The sequence below is a fragment of the Anser anser genome (assembly GCF_964211835.1).
Source record: "Anser anser genome assembly, chromosome: 6".
Taxonomy (NCBI): domain Eukaryota; kingdom Metazoa; phylum Chordata; class Aves; order Anseriformes; family Anatidae; genus Anser; species Anser anser.
The window spans coordinates 25,756,101-25,780,019 of NC_139726.1; the positions used below are offsets into that span (position 1 = coordinate 25,756,101).

Below are 23,919 nucleotides of genomic sequence, written 5' to 3' on the forward strand. Positions count from 1 at the left end.
CATCAAAAGAACGTAACAGAAATGTCCATTTTCTTTCAGTCAATGTTTACTTTTTTTGAGCAAACTGATAGTGAAGAACCTCCCACTACTCGTATTAAGTGAAAGATAAGTGCTTAGAATAAAATGCTTGCACAGATTCACTTCAGATTCCCAAATAATTACTAAAGAATACTGAGATATTGCAGTAATGCAAAACAATATAGGCACATACAGTATGTAAAGGCAGTCCTAAATAAGGTTATAAATTTAAAGAAAAAGCAGCTGCAGAGTGTTTGAGTAAGGCTGCACTGATTCAATATACTTTTCAATGGCCAAGACCTCAGCAAATACTAGTTTCCTTGCCTGATCACACCTCCCAGGCTCCAATGTAGAAGCAAAAATTCTCACATTCTCACTCCTACAAATGTACCTCTTTCAGTATGATACACAATGCACAAGCCCAGGCAATGAAAAATGAAAACGTTTTAAGATTTTTTTTCCCTTTTTTCCTCTGCATCAGGAGATTTCCAAGCTGGAAAAACTGTTAAAATGACATGAAGTTCACAGTCTGAACGGTAGTTTGGAATCTCTCTGCATAATTTTCGAGGGAGCTTTTTACTGAAAACACACATATACATTTATCCAAAACATCAGAGACTCTGCAAAAAGAAGTAAATTGAACGTCATACTATTTCTTACCATGATACCAGTGTGAATCATTATGTAATGCACAGTTTGAGTAACATCAGCTGCATGGATCAAATTGTGATATGGATTTTTGTATTTGCTATAACCAACCTCAAGAGCTTCAGCAAATGTAATAAGATTGGGAACAGGGATCTGGAGGAGGGAAGCAAAAATTAAAATTAATATTTTTTCTTGCAACAGATGCAAAGTTAATCGTGCAATAAATAAACCACAAATAAGTACATCATATAATTTAGTTAATAAATAAGAAAAGAATAATTTAAAATGTAAAGGTCTAAAATCTAATATGCTTCCGGAAGTCTTCATCCAATTCTTGTAGATGTTACATCCTACTACATACACCATGCACAGCAGGTGGTTAGTGTACAAGAGACTTTAGACCTATCAATCAAATAGTTTTTTTAGAGGTTTCTGTCTGTATGCATAGATTGCTCATATAAGAAAGGTATAACAGATAGCAGCCAAACAATAAGATTATTTCTTTTTCTTCATCAGCATTACATTGCCTGAGACAAGTTTTCCTTGAATCTGATAGTCTTCATTCCCTCCCTCCTGCTTCCTCCAAGCAATGTATGAAGTGCAAGTACTATCTACCACTATTTTTCCCCATATAATGAAATGATATTTTCCTTAAGATTTTTTAAATTATTATTTAAGATTTTTCTTTATTTAAATATTTTTTATTATTATTATTTAAAAGCCGTGCAAGGTAAACAGTGGGATTGAGAATGGGTTTAAGCCCACCGAGCCAATAACATTGTGTACTTTCTGACTGTGCTGTTAATGGTGGCCCTGATGTGGTTCTGACTTCAAGCACCCAGAGCACTCCTGAAAAAAGGTAAGTTTGTGTTATTGGTTAAGTCATTATTCAAACCAACTTCAAAATGTGCCAGCCTCTTCAAAGGGTGCAAAATTTTGCTGTGGAGAGGTTTTGAACTCTATTGAGACTTTAGTTCAGCACTATCATAGTGATAAATTTGACACTTGACCCGGTTTTTAATCTCAGCCTTTCAAAGCTGGTTATAAACATTCCATATCATATTGCAACACCCTGCAAACACTATCTAAAAGCAGCCTTCTCTATATGTATCATCAAAGTTGGTTTGGAGAGGAAGGTTCAGCTGAAACCTCTGAACAGTTTTGACCAACACACTATGAACTAGGCTATGAATAGAGTATGTAGGACTAACTACAGTTTTCTGCCTTATTAGGAATCTTTCTTCCATCTATTTAATCTGTTTAATGCTTAAGGCATTTAACTGCTCAATAGCAACATCCCATCCCAAACTGACTTGACATGGGTCTACATAGCATTCGATTTCTTGGGCTGCAGAAACATTTGCCTGCTCTGGGTGAAGTTTCATTCAGTGGAGCTATTGGCATATTATGATCTTCCAATTGCCATATTCTACAAAATTCTGCACTGCATTGTACAATAAAATACCATTTCAAATATATCCTAGCTTTCTTATATTTTAAATTTGACATACTTATTTTTGTATACGTATTTTTATTAGTAAATAGATTCTGACCTTGAAACGGCTCAAAAGGTCGTATCGAGTAAACAGCTCATACATCATAAATTTCAGACTGTGCTCTCCACTTGCTTCATTTAGGGCAAATACGTCAAAAGACCATTTATCAACATCCTGTAAATGAGGGGGGAAAAAAATGAAGTTTCTATCTGTTTAAATAGTTTTCCAGCTCATCACTGGAAAAAATATTTAGATATTTTGTGGTTTTGGAGTTTTTGTTGTGTTTTTTTTTTGGGGGGGTGTCAATTTTATTTTTTTTTATTGTCCAAGTCTTTTGAACTCTTTCTGTTGATAACACATTGATGATAATTTCAATATTAATGATGAAAATAGTTGTGATGATTATGAATAAAATACTCATAACATGACCTATGCAACTTTCTATGCTTCAAATCAAAAGCCTTAATCTTTTACATTTAACAATCTGAATAAAAATTTTCTGTAGAACCTGATGAAGCTAATGTGAATGTCTGTCCTTGAAATATGCTATTATGCAAGGTCATTAACAATATAGCCATATAGCAATTTGTGAATAATACACTACTTTCAGGCTGTTAGGAAAAAACATGAGATACCGCATCCTTTCTCAGAACATATTGTTCTATATTGCATACGAAGCCATAGGAACTTGCCGTAGCCATAGGAATCTCAAATAAGAGATTGACTTTTAGGTAAACTACAGTGATGCCTTTTAATTCACAGAAATACTATACTTGTTCCATAAGCTGCAGCTTCTTTTGTTAGCTCTGTCCCCATACTACTTCCCCTTTTTCTTTCCAAAAAGGAAAAAAATGCTGCTGAGACACTGATAACCATACTACTGGGAGCTGATACAATCGTGGCTCTGACATTTTTATAAAACTTTCTATATGATTTTGTCCTAATGCTCTAATAACATCGTTAAATTAAATCACAACTAAACAGTGAAACAATAAACAGAATCATATGTTATTTGTGAATTTGTAACTATTAAAGTTCTCTGTTTTCTTTGTTCAGTTCTGCAGTAGTAAATACGGCTAGGGTATGTTCAGTAGAAAAAATGCATTAATTTCACCCTAAAAGACACTAAAAATAAGTACTAATACATCCAAATTCCACAACAATTAAACTTTTTTCACCTTAAATGTTACAATCACTTCTGCTGGGTAAGCCAAACCAACCATGCTAGAAGTTCTACGGTACATCCTAAAAGAAGAAATAAAATATTCAGCCATAGAATTCCATTAAAAATTATCTTTCATAATATGTGAAACAACAATAAGCTATTTGAGGATCTGATCCCAAAGACGACATAAGTCTTTTTATGAACTTCTGAGAAAAACTCTTCTCCTGGGGTATTACTGTTTTATGTTCATGCAGTCTTTGGTACATTTTCATATAGAAATTTCCAAGCTATAATGTTTACCCCAGAATTTTCCAAAATCCAGAAGATTTTGTTACAAAAGTAGAGGTCTCATCTGGATTTCTGTATATAAAAATACAAAGGTTACGGAAGTTGAACCTAAAATCCACCTCAAAGATTTGCTTCAGGCTTCTCCCACCATTTTATGGGAGCTTCAACAACAAACAGACACTGTGGTCAAATGCAATGCTTGCTGTAATGAAAAAATAGCTCTCACCTTTCTACAAAAATCCCAGCCTGTACAGCATGCACAATGCTTCGGAATTTGGGCTTTTCTTCAGGTCTCCTCTTCACTATTCCCATTTCCCTCGTGAATGTAGAAGCTAACCAGTCCCGTACTTCCAGCGGGACAGAATCTGACTGGATGTCAGAGAGCTCATCCTCAGTGTCCAAAAGCCTCCTAAAAAATTAATAAAAGGTAACTGAGAAGATGGCAGATTGAAGCAAAAGGTGTATGGACATGTGAACAGCTAACAAAACTTAATTTAACAGGAGCAGAGGTTGTCTATAAAATTAACTTAGTACATCTTCAGATGCTTCTCTGGCAGACATACTCAGGCCTCCAGGAAGGCAGGCACAGCAGGTGTCTTCCTTTCTTCCCCTGTTCATGTTCCAGTAGGTAAAAGATGCTCAAATGCAAGATATTCAAGGAAAGGCAAGAGAAGGATTTTCCACTGAGACATTAACAGCTTTGGTGGATTGAAGTGTAATAATGAGTTATAAAGTCCCAAGGAGAGGTTTATGAGTGACTGACACAAATGCCTCTAGAAAGGGTGGGCTGATGCAATAACAAAGAATACCAGTGACCCATATGATCTATCTTCCAAAATGGTACCAAAATAGTTTTCACACTTACATGCAAAGAAAACTATATTACCTAACAACACTATGGCAAATTAGTTTCAATGAACACCCTGTATACATGTCCATTGCATTATTCCAGTGCAATAAAAGTATTAATGAGTATGAATTCCTTCTGTTTTGAGATTGATATTCCTGTTGAAGGAAGGGTAACAAAATCATAACAGTAAAGATATTATACAAGATTAGATTACAAGTCAGCTGTCAAAGTTCTTAATTGTTTAAAAATATAGAAAAGCTATGCATACCTTTTGCAGAATGAAAAAAGTAACTTCAGTTAAACAGAACTGGAGATCAATTTATTTAGAAGAAACACGTAACTAAATATTCTCCTAAAACAGTCTCAATTCTTCAATTCTACATTTCTATGAACATACCAGTAGTAGGAAAACTGCGTTTTTTTTTGTTATTACCTGCCCATATCACTCATCTGCTGGGGTTTTCTGAGAACCAAAGTGCTTATTTATTCTGATAATAAGTTTTCCTTCATTAAGTTATGCAAGAAACTTCAGTCAGGATGATCTGAACACAAGTAAGGCATGCCACCCTTTAAAAATATTTTATTAAAAATAGCACCAATTGAATTGCAGACATTATTTGATTATGTAGATCTATTTCTCTGGTGATGTCTTTCTGAAACTACTTGAGTCTCCATGAATTGGACACGAAGCAATGGTGGACAAGGTATATTTAAGTGTGATTTGCTTATATATAACTCCATTGATTCTTCCTCCTATCTGTACACTTTCATATATTTTTAACAGCTTTTTCACGCTTTTTGCTTTCTTTGTTTCCCTTCATCACCATTTTCAAATCCTTGCCTAATCCAGGTCATTTCTGACATATAGAAGAATCGAGCAAAAACATGGGTGATGGAGTCCACATGTACATCTAATCCTGAGTGATTATAGGACAATGCCTAGTAGGAAGCATGACACCAGATGTGTCATACAAATTATTTGTGAACAATGAAACATAGGACTTGTAGGACTTGACAACTAGGATTAAAAAAAAATAAAAATACATAAAATTCTCCCAACATCAACCATGCTTACTGAAAGAAGAGCAGGAATATTCCTATTTCTTATAGACATAAAATCGTTAGACTACAAGTGTCTTCAACACAGGGTGCAGGAGGAGCAGAATGGACAAGAATTATGAGATTTCTCTGGCAGTGGGAGACTCGACAGAAGTCAGTAATTAAAGTTGGAGGAGCAGGACTTCTGCAGAAGAAAATATTTGGGTAAATTATCTTGCAAAACTGAATCCAGTCTAAGACTGCCAATACGGCAAAAGCTATAGATTGATTTTATTCCACCAATTTAAAACTATGTTATAGTCCACTTAAATCCCTACTAGTCTAATGCTGATATTAAATATCCCTGGAGAGATCAGTACATTTTCATTTCTGATGAATACTTGGCATTTGATGTATTTGTAGTATAATCAGGAATAAACATTATAATCCCTAAAACAGCTTTATAACTATCCAAAATGCTACTCAAATGACATGAAATTATTCCAGCAATAAAAGGACCACTGTCAGTAGGCTATCTCAGATCCCACTGCATGAAGAACTCTACACAAATTTGCTATAGTCTGGTGCAGAACTGAATTTGGGACCAAGACCTGAACTTTACAGATATTAGCCACTGGAGTAAGAATTAAGGATAGCAAGACACACTGCAGTTTCTCTAACTTTTTTAACCATTCATTTGTAAAGCAGGAGGACTATTCAGCCTGTACATGATAGCAATGAAGTTACTTTATGAAGACAGAACAGAGAAACCAGAATTTGAAAAAGTGTTGAACCAAGATATTTTGCTCAGTTTCCTCAGCACTCCAGGAATTTTCATGACACCACTCCTTTCTGATGACAGGTGACTGAACAATGTTTTATGTGAAAGACAGAGATTAAGTGTTTCTGGTTCCTACTCAAATCAGTAGGAAAGCAACCGTAACACAGAATTACATTGTAAGCACAATCCTTTGTAAATATCAGCTCTTACAGATACCTCAGATCAGAACACCTTCAACATATAACCTCAATAAGTTTTCCAGAAGAATTAGTTATTTTAAGAAGCCTAACTGAGACAACATTTAAGGAGAGGAAACAAGGGCTAGTAACTGTCTATTTTTTACATCTTCCTGACCTTTTGAATTGTACGATTCATATTGGGGAAAATTACACATGGCATTTGCATTGCTAGAAATGGCCTTTGAATAAATTAACTAATGACTGCCATTATTCAATAATTACAGAGACAGGGTCCATCTATGTATCCACACAGCTGAATAAATGGATGGTTAGATGCATCTATAATTTGATGGTAATTTTGTTTAGAAAAGATTTTTTTTATATATTGCACTATGCATAGTACGCTTAATTATCACAAATTGTTGGAATCCAATATTGAATTAATTTTATAGTTCATTACTTTTGTCCACTTCTATTCATCTGTCTATACCTTGATTAAAAAAAATATGGTATTTCCATTACATTTCCATGGGTGTGTATATATATGTATACATATGCCGTCTTGTGGATTCTGTGAAATATATCTTTAATTGTTCACCTTTTATTTACTGATTATGAAAACACTTCTTTGAAATTACCCAAATTTATACCTTAAGATGTAAAAATCTGAAATAGTTTTATCAGTACTTGTATATAATACATACTTGTAAACAATACATGTATAAATTTTACTAAAAGTAACACAAAGAACCTTCAGCAGAAGCATCAAAACTCACACATATTAACAAGAAGTATTAATAGTATTTTACCACTTACACTAGAATAGTAGCTAAAATTTGTTTGGTTTTTTTTCATTCCCCTTGAATTATATTTTGATTTTGATGAGCCACCATTTATTATTATTTTGCTTTTTAACATGGATCTTGTTTTCATGTTGAGCTACTTTTAATCTTGGTTGCTGGCTGCTATTCTATACATGCAAATCATTAGAGTGAACTAAGTAGATGACAGAGCCCCTTCTACATGCCTGTCCGTCTTGCTGTTCCTGTTGGTCAGAACTTAACTGAAAAAAAGGCTGGCTCCCAGCAGATGTATTATGATGTCACTCTGGTGCAACCACTGAGTATTATCACATCATCATTGCTTTGAAAAAAATTCTACAATGCAACATTTTCTACAATTACTGGGGGGGGGGGGAAGTAATAATCAGAAATGTATATTAAGAACATTTTTATTCCTGAGCATTTATACTACTGGTCTTTTAATGTATACCTACTTAGAATGCACAGCTTTTAAAAGCTTCAGTAAAATCAGTGAATCAATAGGAAGTTATTGGCGCTTGGGTTTTGCCTAGTGAAAGTTATTACTGTCTAGATAAAAGGAAAATATATTTCCATAATTTTGCATTCTATAATTCTATTATGTAGACTTCCTGCTCCAACCTGCTACTTCATGGATCACAGGTGAATAGGTAAATTATTTGGGATTATTCGGAATGCCTTTACAAAGACAAACATTGTTAAACCACTAAACTTCATGCCAAATATTACAGAGGTGTTTTTTTTTTAACATTTTGCAATATAAAACTTTACATAGATTCAAAAATGCCATCAGAAAAAATAATGAATAAAATAACAAGTGTCAAGAAGAAAAATTGTACCAATATGAATTCCATTCAACTGGGAAGCATGAACTCCAATAGCCCAGTTTAATTAAATATATATAAATATACCAAGGCACATGATGTAGCTTTTTCTTCCCTAAAACTAATCAAAACTTTAAAATGCTAACAAACAAACAAAGAAGCTTTAACAGCATGGTCCACAGAAAGTACTTTTTCTTCAACACAAATTCAGAACTGCAGGGTTACATACAATTATTTTGCCCATATATCATTAGCCTATTAAGTAGATGCAATATGTGGAAGAGATATGCGTAGGAAGGAGAGGGGGAGGCTTAGGTTATTTAATTCTATTCATTCCATGATTCAAGCTCCCATTGACAGTAGTGGGAATATGGTAAAGTATGGTCCATGGCATTTCAGCTTAGCAATCAATTAATGCTGCAGTCATAGTAACTAATAACCTGATCTTCTTGTCATAGTACTGTGTTTTTCTGTCAAGAATAATTCTTCAAAATTCAAGTAGTGATAATTTCTAGCTCTCTTTTCATTTAATCAGAATTTTAAATATGGTAATGGACTAGTCAGAAATACATTTCTTTTCCCTTAGGAATACATACCTGATATATTGTGGAGGGGAAGAAAGAATAGCAAATGAAGAAAAAATATTAGATAATCACTACAGGGAAAAAAAAAATCATCAGTGGCAATCAGTCATTCTGCCTAACAGAGATGGTGAAAGATTTGAAACAACGCAATGATGCATTTATGGGGGCCAGAGAAAGAATTAACTCTTCATCATTTTGCCAATCACTCAAGCTGATGACCAACTCCTTAACAGTAAATTCATCAAAGTCCTATCTTATTTTTGGAAGGTCCAAAAATAGAATTCACATTTTCATCAATTAATTGTGTTGCAGTTTCTCACTATCTTCCTGAAAGAACATGAATCAATATATTTAGTTTCTATTTACATCCTCTATCTTCCCTTACAATTTCCACTTACTTCCAGTAAAAAAAAAATCTCTTGACTTCCACTGAAGATAATGAATTGCAAAAATTATTGTGGTGCACTTTTAGTGTATGAAGGCCTTTCTAAAGAAACAGTGCATTAACAAACATGTCACACTCTTAAAATTTAGCACATTCTCAGAAGAATTGTCCTCAGATAAAGATCAATTAATTACAATAAACACTCTAGACTCTGGATGAAATACAATTATTACAACGGCAGATAACCGATGGGGGAAGGGCCATTGTTACTGGAAACATTCATTTATTGACATGTGCTGCCTCTCAACTACCTTTTCTATTCAAATACAGACCTACATACCAAAGGCCATCAACAATCTTAAGATTCAGGTCAGGATTTTTTTTTTTTTTCCCAGGAGTATATCTGTAAATTGATGTATTTTCCCATTTTTATTCAGTTGCTTTAACATGGTATTCTGGAAGCTCTATAGGATAGGAACTACTGAAAGCCATGATTCTCAAATAAATTAATAGTAATAACTTTGAGATAGAAAAAATCAAAAACTTTTGAAAAGGGATGCAGCCTATTTATTAAATATCCTAAATGAAATGAACTGCAGAATTGCAGTCAGAATTTAACAGATTTTCAGTAACTTCAGGTTTTTTGTTTGTTTTTAAATAATTTTGATGCTATTTTAAACTTTCCTTTTAGAATAGCCTTTGGCTTAGTACAAAAGATTTTGAAGGTTTATCTTAAATTTCTATACAGGTGAAATACACTGAATTAATCTCAATACAACGAGCTTTTTCTGAACAATTTCTCAGTATCACTTATGAATTCACTTAATGGATGAACTGAATGATTTTCTTCAAATGATACATTTATTACTGACAAAGCAACTTCAGCAAAGAACATTTAACCATGGGTTCAATATGGAGGACAGCAATACACACTCATAGCAAGCTTGTCTGATTGTGAATATTTAAGATTGAGATTTAACTTCATGTCATATAATTGCCATGCTTAATAATTGTCAATTCTGATCTCTCCTCCACTAAGTCATCTCAGAGAGGGCTCAAGGTCCATATTTTTCACCTGGCAAATAATTACCAAATCGAGTATCCCATTCCTCTTGTTTAATCCTTGTATCATTAGGAAGATTATTTTCTTTAAACTTTCCCTGATTTTTTTAAAAACAGTTAATTTTGAGGGGAAATATTGTCTAGCTCCTCAATGATGACAACTGAACTAAAATAAATTACATCACTGACTGAGTGTCCTAATGCACTGAGAATGAAACACAGTTACCTTCATGTGTAAATGAACAAATCTGTCTTTTCCAGTACATAGATTGGGAATATACACTTTTAAAAAATTGAGCAACCTAAATCTCTTTGATGTAATAGAATTTCACTCTCAGTCCTTGAACCTGCAAAGGTTTGCCAGTGGGAATGTCTCCAGTGATGACCCTGAATAGATAACGGTGTCTTGATTAGTACATCTTCCATAAGCAAAGCCTTATAATCAGTGAAACATGATTCACAAAGTCAACTGTATTTTGTACACTATGTGCAAGTGGGACCTGAATGCAAATAGCCCTGTAACATTAAGCAACCAACTCCTGCTGTGAGATGCTAAGCTATGCAGCAGCTATTCCATGCTGAGTTAGTGGTAATTTAGAGCTTTGCAACACCGATACAAAATATAGCTTGTGAAAATAAAATGACAAAGAAATGTAAAAATAATAAAAAAAAAGCCTTAACTGAGTTTTGTTATTGTTTAAATTTTTTAAAAATACAGAGAAGCTGCTAAATCTAGATTGATGGCCATAAGAAAGATAAGAAAGTGAAAGAGAAGGCACAAGGGTACCAGATTAGTATACCAGTTAATTATTTTTTGGAGACATTAATTACTAGTCTCAGACAGATCTGCTGCCATGGACTCAATTTGTTGCAGTACTGAGAACCTTGAAATCACCAGGCAACAGCATTCTTCTGCTCATAAATATAATTAAATTTGTGTACTGGAAGTTGCCTAAAAATAGGCTACATTGATCATTCCTCACCCTGGGATCTCTGGGAATCAGGGCAGAATTTCATTTAGTTGGTAAACTTCATTCTATTACACAGAGCTCTGTGAGCACCAGCATCTAGCCAAATTGTTGCTCCTTTTTCCTTAGACTCCATGTGACAAAGATACACGTGCATGTTCCTATCACAAATACTTCTGTGGTGCACTCTTTAGGGTCATGCCAGCATTTGGTGATATGAAATGATGTTAACTCTAACTCTTGCAAGTGACACAATCCCAATTTAAAGCATTTCCCTTTTGTCCTCAATTTGAAGATTTGTTTCTCTGTGCTTGATGTCTGGTGACAGCAGAAATACTTGGTGCATTAATAGAGCAGTGAACTGAAATTCAGTATGGTCCAAGATGTTTATTATAACAGCAGTCACAAAGATTGGGTTTAATGACCTCCTTTTTCACTAATATACATATCAGAATGTGTACATTTTTTAGTAAGAGCTTTTTCTCAAGGACTCTGTTCAGCATTATAGTATCACTGAAATACCTTCAGTATTTCCAAATCTCTCATGCAAACAGATGACACATATTGTTATAAGACCACCCTTAATGAGATTTCCTTTCTCTTTCAAGAATGTTGCAATAACTTGTATTTGTTATTTTTTTCTTGTGGAATCAAACAAAGATGTTCAAAGCAATTGCTAGCTATATATGACAGATCTAATTCATATATTACTGAAATATGGTCTACTTTCAAAAAAGTTTTCAAAAGGTTAAAGCCTTCTAAAAGGGCATTATACAGTCTAAAACAAAGTAATATCTAGATGTGGAATTGAAATGGCACAGATAAATATCTTCCTGAAACCAAGTCTATTTGATAAAATATTAAAGCACTTTAAAAACGTAAAATAAGACCATGATTGGAACAAAATATTCTGACTTTATCCAGAACAACTTTAAAATGTTCACCACAAGAAGTTTAAATTTTAAGGTTTTATTGGCTCTCAAATGCATTTTTTTTTAAATCTTGTAATTTCCATCCACATTTTATCTGACTTATTTTCTTCTCACTTAGCATGAATAAAGCGCTGTGTTTACAAGGAATGGAACAGCTGTCCTGACTGAATTATCAGCCTGTATTTATTTCCTGTTTGACTCCAAAAATCCTTCTTCCACTACCTTGAGCCAAGTGTCAGGTACTAACGGAGACAATTCTGCAAGACTTGTCAGAATTATTTATAACACCTATTGAGTAAGTTTGAACTTCTTCCACAGAGGAGATCTACTGAGGGGCTGGAACTGGGAGATGTTCACTGATTATTCTCAGCTGACAACAAACCTCGTCTTCAGTGACTGAAGTGCTAGTTTTCTTTCAAGGAAGCATTTAGTGTGGCTCACATTTACTCTGTACTGAGAGATGCAACAGTCCTAAAAAGCGCCCATTAAAGAAGCTTGTTAATTAACATGGGGACACAGTTAATTAAGCTCAGAGGAAAGCAGCACTTATATACGTATGATTTCTCTGTGCTTTCCAACTTCCCATCACCTCAGAACCCTTCACACAGCATATTGACAATCACTGCCCCAAACCAATTTTTCATAATTTTGGAACATTATTCCTACTGTCTGGCTAGTTTCTAAGGAACAGCTTAGAACCCAGACAGTTCTGAGAGTTCTGCTCACAGAACTCCATAAATAAAACCTGATGTGTTATTTCTCTGCCTTTTCCACAACCCATCTGCCTATATTTTTAGAAAGAGTTTGTATGGATAAGCATTTTTAAAAACTAGGTATACCTACTATTTTCACAGAATCACAGAATCGTCTAGGTTGGAAGAGACCTCCAAGATCACCCAGTCCAACCTCTGACCTAACACTAACAAGTCCTCCACTAAACCATATCACTAATGGCTACATCTAAATGTCTTTTAAAGACCTCCAGGGATGGTGACTCAACCACTTCCCTGAGCAGCCCATTCCAATGCCTAACAACCCTTTCAGTAAAGTTCTTCCTAACATCCAACCTAAACCTCCCCTGGCGCAACTTTCGCCCATTCCCCCTCATCCTGTCACCAGGCATGTGGGAGAATACACCAACCCCTACCTCGCTACAGCCTCCTTTAAGGTACCTATAGAGAGCGATGAGGTCTCCCCTGAGCCTCCTCTTCTCCAGGCTAAACAACCCCAGCTCCCTCAGCCGCTCCTCGTAAGACTTGTTCTCCAGACCCCTCACCAGCTTCGTTGCCCTTCTCTGGACTCTCTCGAGCACCTCCATGTCCTTCTTGTAGCGAGGGGCCCAAAACTGAACACAGTACTCGAGGTGCGACCTCACCATTTTATTCTCAGATTAAAGGCTACAGTGCAGAGCAACAGACAGAAGGCAAGTAAGAGGACCAGAGAAAGATACCTCTTATTTGGCTAAAGGGTTTGAATTCTGTAGCCCATTTCCAGCTGCTGTTTGCATGCTAAATAAGATTCAAGGTGCTGACAGTTTACACGTTTGATTGTACTTGCATGTGCACACACAACAAAATGCATCAAATCTCAAATAAATTAACAGGAAAAAAAGGATCTCTCCTAGTGTAAGTTGCCTGTCTAAAAGAGCAGAAGGTCCTTCAAGAGAAAGGGTGTGGGATGACTGGTCCACCTGTGACTGAGCAACCTCTAACTACAGCCAAAGTTTGCATCCTAATTCTCCTTTCATTCATTTGTGAAGCTCCTAATAAGAGGATGCATTCCTGTATTTTACCTCTCTATTCCAGGCCTTGAAGCCTGCAGAGATGCTTCCAGATGAGAAGTATTCCCTGCAATAAATTTTATTATGCTGTTAAATAGGTTGTAAATCATAACGTAAGGGATGCATTAGATGGCAAATTTTCTCTTCGTTACTGTTCCTAATCTGATTGTAGAGATATTTAGAACTTTCTCTCAGCTGATATTGAGGTCTGACTCCCAGAAAGGTGGAGAAGAGAACGTGACAGACAGGATCCAGTTTTAGGTGGCTGGTTGAAGATGAGATCAATTAATCAGGACAAAACTCAGGGCTGAAGTATGGGCAAATAAAAAGCAGGGGTATTTTCATGCAAGTTGAAGGTACTCTGTGTTGAACTTTTGGTCCTAATCCTGCAATACTTTGTACAACCAGACATCATTGCATTTTCTATTGTATAAATCAAGTCTCAGGAACTATTATATCCCATGAAGTATGCAACTTTCTTCTGGGACCTAGTTAGTAGAAGTAATCAGTACTCAGACAGTTTTCTCACTGCTCTGCTAGGTGTATAAATTGTTATTGCTGTATGCTGTTGCAATTACTTTTATCAATACAACAATCCATGTGTGAGAAAACTTGAAGAAACCAGTTGAACTTTGCAACATATAGAAGTGCATATTCAGGCTCAGCCGGAACAGGTCATTCTATTTATGATCTAAACTATTATTTCTAATCTTCTAGTGGGTACGGTTAACCCACTTCCAGACTCCTGACTGCAGTTGCTCTACACAGGACAAAGAACCTCTATTCTCTGGGAGGAAAAAGGACGAATATAACCACACAAGCTCACTCCAGCCTCAATCGCCATTTGACTTGATACACTGTTTTTCTTCCTTAAGAATTAGTTTCCCAGAAGCTGGAGAAATTTTTTCTCCAAGTTTTCTTTAAATGTTTTAACACAGATTTAGACTACAGAATACTGCTTGTGGTATTTAAAGCATGATTACCTTTACAGTTTGCCATTCAAAAGAGCTTACTATGAAAGAATCACTGGAGACTACAGTTTCACTCTGCCACATAATAAGTGTCTTAATTTATAAATTGTTTTTAATGAGGAAGAGAAAAAAAATGAAACAATTTTATAGATAATATTTTACAACTAAGAAGTGGAAGCTCAGTCTGTATTCCTAGCATAAATTTAACACAAAGGCCACCAGATCCAAACAGTGCATCACTCTAAGTCTGAATATAATGGAGACTGCATTACTCCAGACTGAAAACAAACTGAAACACTATAAACAGAAATAAAGAATATGGGGTATAAAATGCAAAACACAATAAATAAGAATAAATGTTGAAAAATGAGTTTCATTAAAGTTATTTCATTCTTAAATATTACTCATAGCATAGGTAACATGCTTTATATGTCTACATATAGCTTAAAAATATAGGTATAGGTATGCAAGGAGTTATATAAACTGTATGCTTAATGTATATTGGTATTGTGAATGATACCAAAATTTGATAGGTTTATGAGCTCGGTTTGAGGTTGTATTGGAGAAGAGAAGTATTCAATAAATTAGAACAAACACAGTTACCTGTCTCAGAAATAAATATATGCACAGTATCATATAACCTGATTTAACTACCAGTATTTTCAATTATTCAATTTAATTTCATGCAGTTTTCACACCAGGCCCAGGTGCCTTGGAACTCACACAAGCTGTTTTGCCCAAGTCTGTTCAGTTCAGCTTAATTTAACTGAGTTTGTAAATGTAAGCCCTTTCAAATTCACAGAGATTTCTGATGTTTTTCAAGTTGTTCATTTAACTTGGGATCACTAACAATATTTCTGACAGTGTCCCTAAGAATGATATTGTTGTTAACAGGCTCCTCAGGAAATCTCCTTGCTTACCACTGTTTTATCATCTTTTACAGAACTAGATGTGTGTTAACTCTAAAGGCAGGACACCAGTGTAAGTGATTCTGCCAACTTAGTCTGTAGTGTAATCTGGGAAAAACAGAGTATTGATACCAGCTTCATTTGCTATTGTTTTCATCCTTCTGTGTCCAAATGGGTAGGCTTTCTATCACCCAATAGTAGGTGCTCCAGATTACAGACTTGCAAGGTTTGGTGAGTGAATCATACACATCAAAGGAAAAGAAACAGGAAAAAGCTAGAGCTGTAGTTTAAATGATGTACCAAATTCTCATACTTGCAAGAAAGCAAATGAGCTACTTAGGTCCATGCAATAATTAGTGTGATGTCAGACTTCCTAAATGTCATATGGAATCAAGACTAGACATAGACTGTATGCTACAGGAGTACTGAAGAAGGTTTGGCAGACAATTTTACGAGAACATTCTACTTAGAAAAAAAAAAAACTCTAAGAGGCCAGCAAGTTGAAATAAAACCTGTAAGTTGGCTAGTTAATATCAATTATAGTACATATCTTAAATTTCTTTCAAGAAGCCAAATACTTAGAACTTCTAATTTCATTCAATTCAACCCACATTAAAGATGATAGCCAGTCATACTGCCAGTAAAAATAATCATAAACAGAGCACCAAATACTATAAAATAAATCACAGCTTTTCATGAATTTATGTATTAAGGGGACAGATTATAATATCCTGATTCATCTCTGTGAGCATGTCATTCCCAGACAGATCATTTTTTTCAGAGGTACAATCCTCAGAATGATTATCAGTATATGGTCTTTGGGGGAAAGAAAGCTCATCATCCCTCCTTCCGAAAATTCCCGTGACTTTATACCATGGACATATGACAAGTGAGGGAGATAAGAACTGAGCAAACCCTCCAGACAGCTACATCTGTCCTTTAGAATTTCACTTGCTTTAACCTTGTCACTAAGAGACCTAAAAGCCATAGATTGTTCTACTGACTTGTGGAGACCTTTAGCTCACATCATTTACAACTGCATGCAAAGACTATATTTCTAAAATGCGACTCCCAACATTTCTTCCTTTTTTAAACTAAAATGGTCTTAAATTAAAAGAGGGTAGGTTTATATTAAATATTAGGAAGAAATTCTTTACTCAGAGGGTGGTGAGGCACTGGCACAGGTTGCCCAGAGAAGTTGTGAATGTCCCATCCCTGGAGGTAGTCAAGGCCAGGCTGCATGGGGCTTTGGGCAACCTGGTCTAGTGGGAGGTGTTGGAACTAGATGGCGTTTAAGGTCCCTTCCAACCCAAACCATTCTGTGGTTCTGTTCTCTAAGACTTACCTGGTTTCATCAATATAAACTGCCTCCAGCACAGATGCTGCATATTCAATGTTCTTTTTTAAATCCACCACATTAATGTCACCCTTCTCCAGCTGCTTCACCAAGCATCGTAATCTGTGAAAAAGAAAATAAAAATGTCGCTGCATTGCTTATATCAAATTTTAGTAACAGCATTTTCTATCTGAAGCAATGGAAAATCCACTGTAGAGGAAAGAGACTTTCAATGCATCTCATCTTTAAAGAAATAAAATTTAAAAAAAAAATGTTTTTAGAACACATATAATGATCAACTGTCCATTTTTGCAGCTTGCCAAATTTGTAAGATCTATTAAGAAAAGTCAGAGGACTCAATAACTATGATCAGAGCTATTTTATATTGATGTATGACACTGCTATGATGCCTGAGTCTCTAATTTTGCTTAAATAATAAACAAAATTTTGCAAGTTGTCATACTATGATTTTTCTATGCTTAGGAGGTCAATTATGTCTTTAATATCCACTACATATAACTTGTTTCATTTTAATGTCTTTATTTTTTATTTGAGCATTCAGTATGTTTTTGCTGCAGAATGTGTTATTATGAGATAATGTGGAGCTCTATTGCTTCTGTGTTTACAGAGAATTCATCATTATACCAGAAGAAAGGTGGTGCCTATGGCATTAGAAAAATCCAAATATTTTCCCAAGTGTGCTTTTGCTTTTAGTTTTGAGAACATTCTTTTACATTACAAACATGGCTACGCCCAAAAGAGATTTTGTAATGCATCAGCTCATGCCTCTGTAGCAACACACTTACACAGACAAACTACTTGAACACCAAATTCTTCCTAAACTCTTTGATGAGAACACTTCTGACACTGCTCACCTTACCTTTATGAAGAAGACACAGCACTGTAGTGAAATAAAAATTTATCTGTAACTGTGTAGAGCTGTGACTAAATGGTTGTTTAAAGAAGCATGACTCTTTTTTCTTTCTGTGCTATATATCTCTTAGCTGAAATGATCTACAAGTTTTTTACCATGCAAGACAGATTTTTGTATTTAAAGATATATTATTATTTTAACAATTTACATGAAATAATCTTTTTTATGTGAAAAAATTGTGTGAAACAAGCATTAACTTTAAAGGTGGGTTGAAACTAAGTCAGCACTAGATGACTACTTTCAAAAGAAATCTGACATGAAAAATACTATAATATAAAAAGAATATAAACAATACGAAAACAGATAGAAATAATGAATAAATGGATAGAAATAATAAATAGGTAAATGAAATTATGGCAGTCTGATGTCCATTTATTTTTATTAGGCATATGAAATATTTCATTTGAGCTAATTAAAATGCATGAATTTTTTTAAATGAAGCAATGTTTGGAAAAAAACTCCCATAAAACCAGCTTCACATTTTTCCCATGTATTTGGACTTAAGCATAATTATGTCCAAGCCTGAAAGGATAATTTTAGCAAATGGAGTTTTAAAAGATCAGCTTCCTCACTTCTCCAAAGTCTTAATTCAGTTGAAATTAGTATAGAACATAAGACAAATAGGGCTCTTAGCAACCATAATTACTTGGCATTTTACACAGTGTGTTGCAAATAAACAGAATGGAAAATTTAGAGTTTTTTTTTTTTTTCAGAAAGGTGAGGTAGGTGGCTGAAACACCGTGGGAGCACATCTCCTACATAGAAACAACCTTATGCATATGGAAGCCTTTCCAGGACATAATTCCCTCCAACTCAGAGCACCTATAGACTGTCACTAATTCACTGAGTAGACACTCAGCCAGCAGTACTCAGCACATGCACAGTAACTCTCTGGAGAGGTCTGCTCCTCAGTAATGCATGCGCACACACACCACACAAACACCCTCCTGAACACCAGTGCCAGAATGCCCAGGTGAGGCTGGCAGCACCACTGCCCTGACTTGCCAATAGCTGCAGGGCAGTTTCACCACTTGCACTGTTCTCTTGTTGTTTGACTGAAATTATCTTGGAATTGTACTTTCCAAGGTGGAAGGATAAACAGATTCAAAAATGCAACATTTTGCAGGGGAGAGCCAGGCTACAGTACAATTGCAGTTCAAAATGGCGTCAAACCTTATGATTTCCAGTGGTATTTTTAGCTCTTATCTGTGTGGCTCTATGTTACCTTAGGACACAGATCAAACAGATATGTAGAATCATTTTATATTTGCAGAAGAAAAGGAGACCCTGTGGGAGCCGGTAAACCATGATGACCTTGCAAAGTTTTACTGCATAGGTGGCAGTCAGCTGATGTGACTTGCCCTGTAGTTATTGTTCTTACTTTAGGAGGAATGCAGAACAAAATAACAAACAACACAATTTGGAAAAGCTGTTCAGGCAAAGGTAAAGTGATTCTGAAGAGGTTACAGAGCCACAAAAAGACAAAACATGTACAAATTGGTACTACTAGTGACCTTGTCACCTCACTTAACCACACCTTTGCAGGTATGTTCTCAAGAGCGTCTGCTCATTGCAGAGAGCTGACCCACTGCAGCTCTGTCATAGAACCACAGGATAATTTTCTTTGGAGGGGACCTCTACCCAGTCCAAGACCTTGATCAAAGCAGGGCCAACCTCAAAGTTAGATGTAACTTGAAATTTAGATCAAATCGCAGTGGGGCTTGAGTTTGGAATATCCGCAAGCATGGAAATTCCACAAACTCTGTGGGCAACTAGTTCCATTACTTAACCGGCCCCACTGTGGATTATTTTTTCCCCAATATCTAATTGGAACGTCCTTTGTAGCAACTTGTTCCCATCAGCCCTCATCCTTTGCTGTGCACTTCCAAGGAAAGCCTGGATCTATCTCTGGCATAATATCCCATCGGCAAGCTAGAGACAGCCATAAAATCCCTCCACCTGGAAATCCTGTCCAGAAAACTGGACTTCCAAGCCAGCAACGTTACTTAAGTGGGTTATAACATTATCTGAACAGTCATATGCACTCAAAATACTGTGCTTTAAATGAAAATTGCCAAAGATTTAAAAATGTTCTTTTGGTAAAGAATAAATATGGCAATTTATAAGACAAAACAGGAAGTGGTAAAATATTATAGCCCATCATTTGGCAAGACAAAGAAAGTTCTGTAAAATGGAGAAGGAAGGAAAAGAACTAAAAGCTAATGAATACTGCAGCTGTACTGGACAGGATTGTTTTTTATTTGTTTGCTTTTGTTGAATTAAGTGTAATAAATGGAAAAGAAATATGAGAAATACAATTAAAAAACTTGATACACTACTTACAATTGGAGCTATTGGTATGATGCTGCCTGTGAACCACAATACTAAGAAATAGTAGCAAAGTGAAAAAACGGGGGGGGGGGGGGGGGGGGGCTAATAATTGTGAAATGGAAAAATGAACTGATGTGTGGTACAAAGAAAACCATATGCAGAGCTAATATAACTCAACATGAAAGAAATAGATTTGTGGAGAAGAAGAGTTTATTTCTCTCAGGACAACTGACAACAACATTTTAAAACTAGCAGTCCCAGTTTGTAAGGGTGAAAGATACATCTGCAAGTAATAAAGGGAGTGGGTGGAGAACCATATTCTGGTAAACACCATTAACAGCACTGTGGTATTAAAAAAATACTGGACGATCCAAGCACACTCTGCTCCCACCTACTTTTGATAGCGCTTCCTGTGAGGTGAGCAGGAGCAGCAGCAGAGGCAGTGCTTGCCCAGCCCTCACCCCTGTGCATCTGACACTTTTGTCCAGCTGTGGGCAACAAGCTCTGAAGTCCAGACAGCAACACAGCCAAAACAGGAGAAAAGGAGGATTTGACTGGGAGCAGAAGTTGAATGTTCTTGATTAACAGTATCAAAATCAGGATGCAGTTCTTCCCTCCTTCCCCACTGAAATTCTCTTTACCCAATGTTTGAATTAAAGTTTTGAGAAACTGTAACTTTCAGGGGTTGTACCAGATTAACTGAGGACAGATTTTAGGTTATTTAAGAAGGTTTCCTATGACAGTTTCAGTAATAAGGGGGGAAAATGAAGATAAGTAATCAGTGATTAAAAAGGCTGTTTGCAATGCTTTCAAAAGAAAATGTTTTATTCTATGGAATCAAGCATTCAACAATACTAAGAAATATGGATGGAAAAACTATCCTAAATACGTATTGAAATGATTACAAAGAAAGGTGACAGAGACAGGTTTATTAAGAATGGAGATTGTTAGGTAGAGAGGTAAATGACAATTTCAATTTCAGATTTTAAAGACTGCCTCTTCCTTTTCAAAGGGAAAATTGCTAGTGATCACTGAGAATAAATGGGAGTCACAGGTTCAGCTTATCAGTCTTCAAGAACCAGAGGAAGAAAATTGAACCTGAAATTAACTTCCAAAGAATGCCGTGATCTGCCAGCTGCTCCTCCCTACTACCAAACAATGTAAAGAACCAGCTTTATAACTTACACATCTGGACTTAACTTAAAACTGTTTTGGAAACTTTGTACAAAATAGCTGGCTTTTGCAACAGCTCCTATTAAAGAGGAAGTGAAGTAAACTGCAAAGAGTAAACCATAATTAAACCCTGTTTCCTATTATCTTTTGAAATTAATGGAAGTGACTGTTTAAGGATGGACAATTAATATCCTAATAATTATTTGAAAATAAAATATTCTAATCAATAATAATATACTAAAAAATGCTGATGCTAATTTCGGGTGGGGGGGGGAATGAGTTATTTCTCTTAATATTCAATAATCACAATGCCAGTTTAAAAATTATCTGTTGGTTACTTGAACTACAATTACAAGTTGTAAATCATTATGTTCCCATAAACCAGCTGAGAAAATCCTTGTGTTAATTCCTTGACAAAATGGTGAGCAAGTACTGACAACATGTTAATAAGAGTAAGGACAGAACAGTAATTGTGAACAGTAATTTCATGTTTTGTTTAGACAATTTAATATTGACTAAGAAAACTAGGTCAATAATTGCAACTTATTATACAAGTGATTTGTCTCTCTATGTGAACGTTACAAATTAAAATGGACTGGTATGTGGCATGAAATTAAAGTAAGGAGGAGGAGAGTAGCCATGTTCTGACAATCTGGCTAGTTACAATTTAAGCATCAAAAGTTTTTTAAAAATTTGGAGAAGTGGGAAATTTTCCTCTGAAAAAATGAACTGGAAAATTAAAACTGGAAGCTAATTTAGCTACCTGTAGTGATTCTTGTAAATCACTTGAATAATTTTCACAATCCACAGAAACCATTGCTCACCCAATAGATCCTCAGCTTTCAAAGGCAGAAGTTATATCCTCATTCAAACATGAACACTCTGAAAAAGGGCCAATATCCAGCAGCTCCACCACATTAACAATGGAACGTTCAGCTCCTTTATTTAAAAGAACCCACTCCCAGAATCTAAGTAGTATGACCTGCCTGCACATTCAAGATTTAGGAAAATCGTTTGATTGGGGAAAATCCAAAATGGAAATGGAAAACCTTCATCTTGGAAAAGTCACGACAAATAAAACATATTATTATTTCCCTTGAATTCTAAAATTCCCTACATAAATTCACCAAATTATTTACACGTGACTCAATATCATTTGAATTTTATATTTTTCTAAGAAGAACATGCATATACAAAATAAATCTATGTATAAATAATCCAGTCTCTCTGTCAAATACTTAAAAATGACTCAGATCAGAAATAAAAAAAAAAAAATGTAATAATAACAAGCAATCATGTACAAAGTCCACACTTTACTTCTTCAAGTAAAAATAATAATAACATAAGGATTACTAGAAATCTTTTATTATGATGACAAAGGCTATAATTTCCCTTCTGCATGTTTTCTGCAAGATGGGAGATAAATATTGTCTCTCATAAATATGAAACAGGAAAATCACAGTTTCCATTGTATCTGGATATATCTGTAATATTTTTAATACATGGCTGTGAAAGACCAGATCATATAAATGGATGAGAGGCAGTGGGAAAAAATCCAAAATATGCTAATAAAGATTCAGGAATAATTCCTTTGGGTAGCCACTCCTGTTTCCCCACTCCCACCTGCAGTTACATCCTGGCCAACTAACGTGACTTCAAAATAGCTAACCTCTACTTTGAGGTTTTTTACACTATGGTACTGAAAATTGTGTTGACATGGGGACATTTTGCCAGTCAAGGCAGGGACCAACATGTCAATGGAGAGCAATTGGAACTGATGGCTCCTTACTCAGACCTTGATATGTGTTTTGCTTCCTGAAACTGTAGCAAGGCAGTTAACTAATATTTCTTCTAATTAGAGGTGCTGTCTCAATAAATTCAGTTATTGAGAAATACAAGAAAGATATATTAGACTTTTGGTGCTGCAAATGTGTTTTATGAAACTACTTCTCAGTCACTCTTATGTCTGAGCATATGCACAGGAAGCCTCGTGGTTGCTAAGGGTTTCACGAATCACAATTCATTTTGTGATTATTTTAAGCTCTGTGAGTGGTACACACTGATCTGTAATTATGATTCAGTCATTGGAAAATAAATATTGAATTTGCTGGTAATTCAGCCAACATCTTGATATACCAAAACTTCAAACCCATATTGAAGAATTAAAATAGAAATTCTGCAGCTATATAACACACACTCAAAGCTACAGCTTCGTAATGAAAAAATGCATTTTCATGGTGATATTGCCTTGGCTGTTTAAATATTAATCATGTTTATGCAACATGAAGCGGTTTCCTTCAGGCAGGCATTGCCTATTAGGCTTCAATTCATTTTACCTTACTCACTCTGTACATTTTCATAGTAATACCATGTAAATACTTCCTCTGGGTCTCATTTAGTATCAGGGTCAAGTGTGTTTAAAGGCTTAATTAAAATTTAGTCAAAAT

The 23,919-nt window shown here is 35.3% G+C and overlaps 1 protein-coding gene across 18 annotated transcripts in view; it reads right to left on the minus strand.

Moving 5' to 3' along the window:
* PDE1A (phosphodiesterase 1A) overlaps positions 1–23,919 on the minus strand; it is a 183,837-nt gene that overhangs the window by 41,186 nt on the left and 118,732 nt on the right. For 14 of the 18 annotated variants that reach the window (XR_014586386.1, XM_083842823.1, XM_083842825.1 and 11 more), the window contains 5 exons: positions 17,044–17,157; positions 3,842–4,024; positions 3,341–3,407; positions 2,220–2,336; positions 679–819 (listed from right to left, as the gene is read on the minus strand). Coding sequence is in view for 17 of the 18 variants with exons in the window: in XM_083842823.1 (XP_083698949.1) it covers positions 679–819; positions 2,220–2,336; positions 3,341–3,407; positions 3,842–4,024; positions 17,044–17,157 (622 nt within the window). In the remaining variant the exon portion in view is untranslated. The remainder of the gene's footprint in view (positions 1–678; positions 820–2,219; positions 2,337–3,340; positions 3,408–3,841; positions 4,025–17,043; positions 17,158–23,919) is intronic. The other 4 variants (XM_083842827.1, XM_083842817.1, XM_083842814.1 and 1 more) reach the window with 1 other exon arrangement.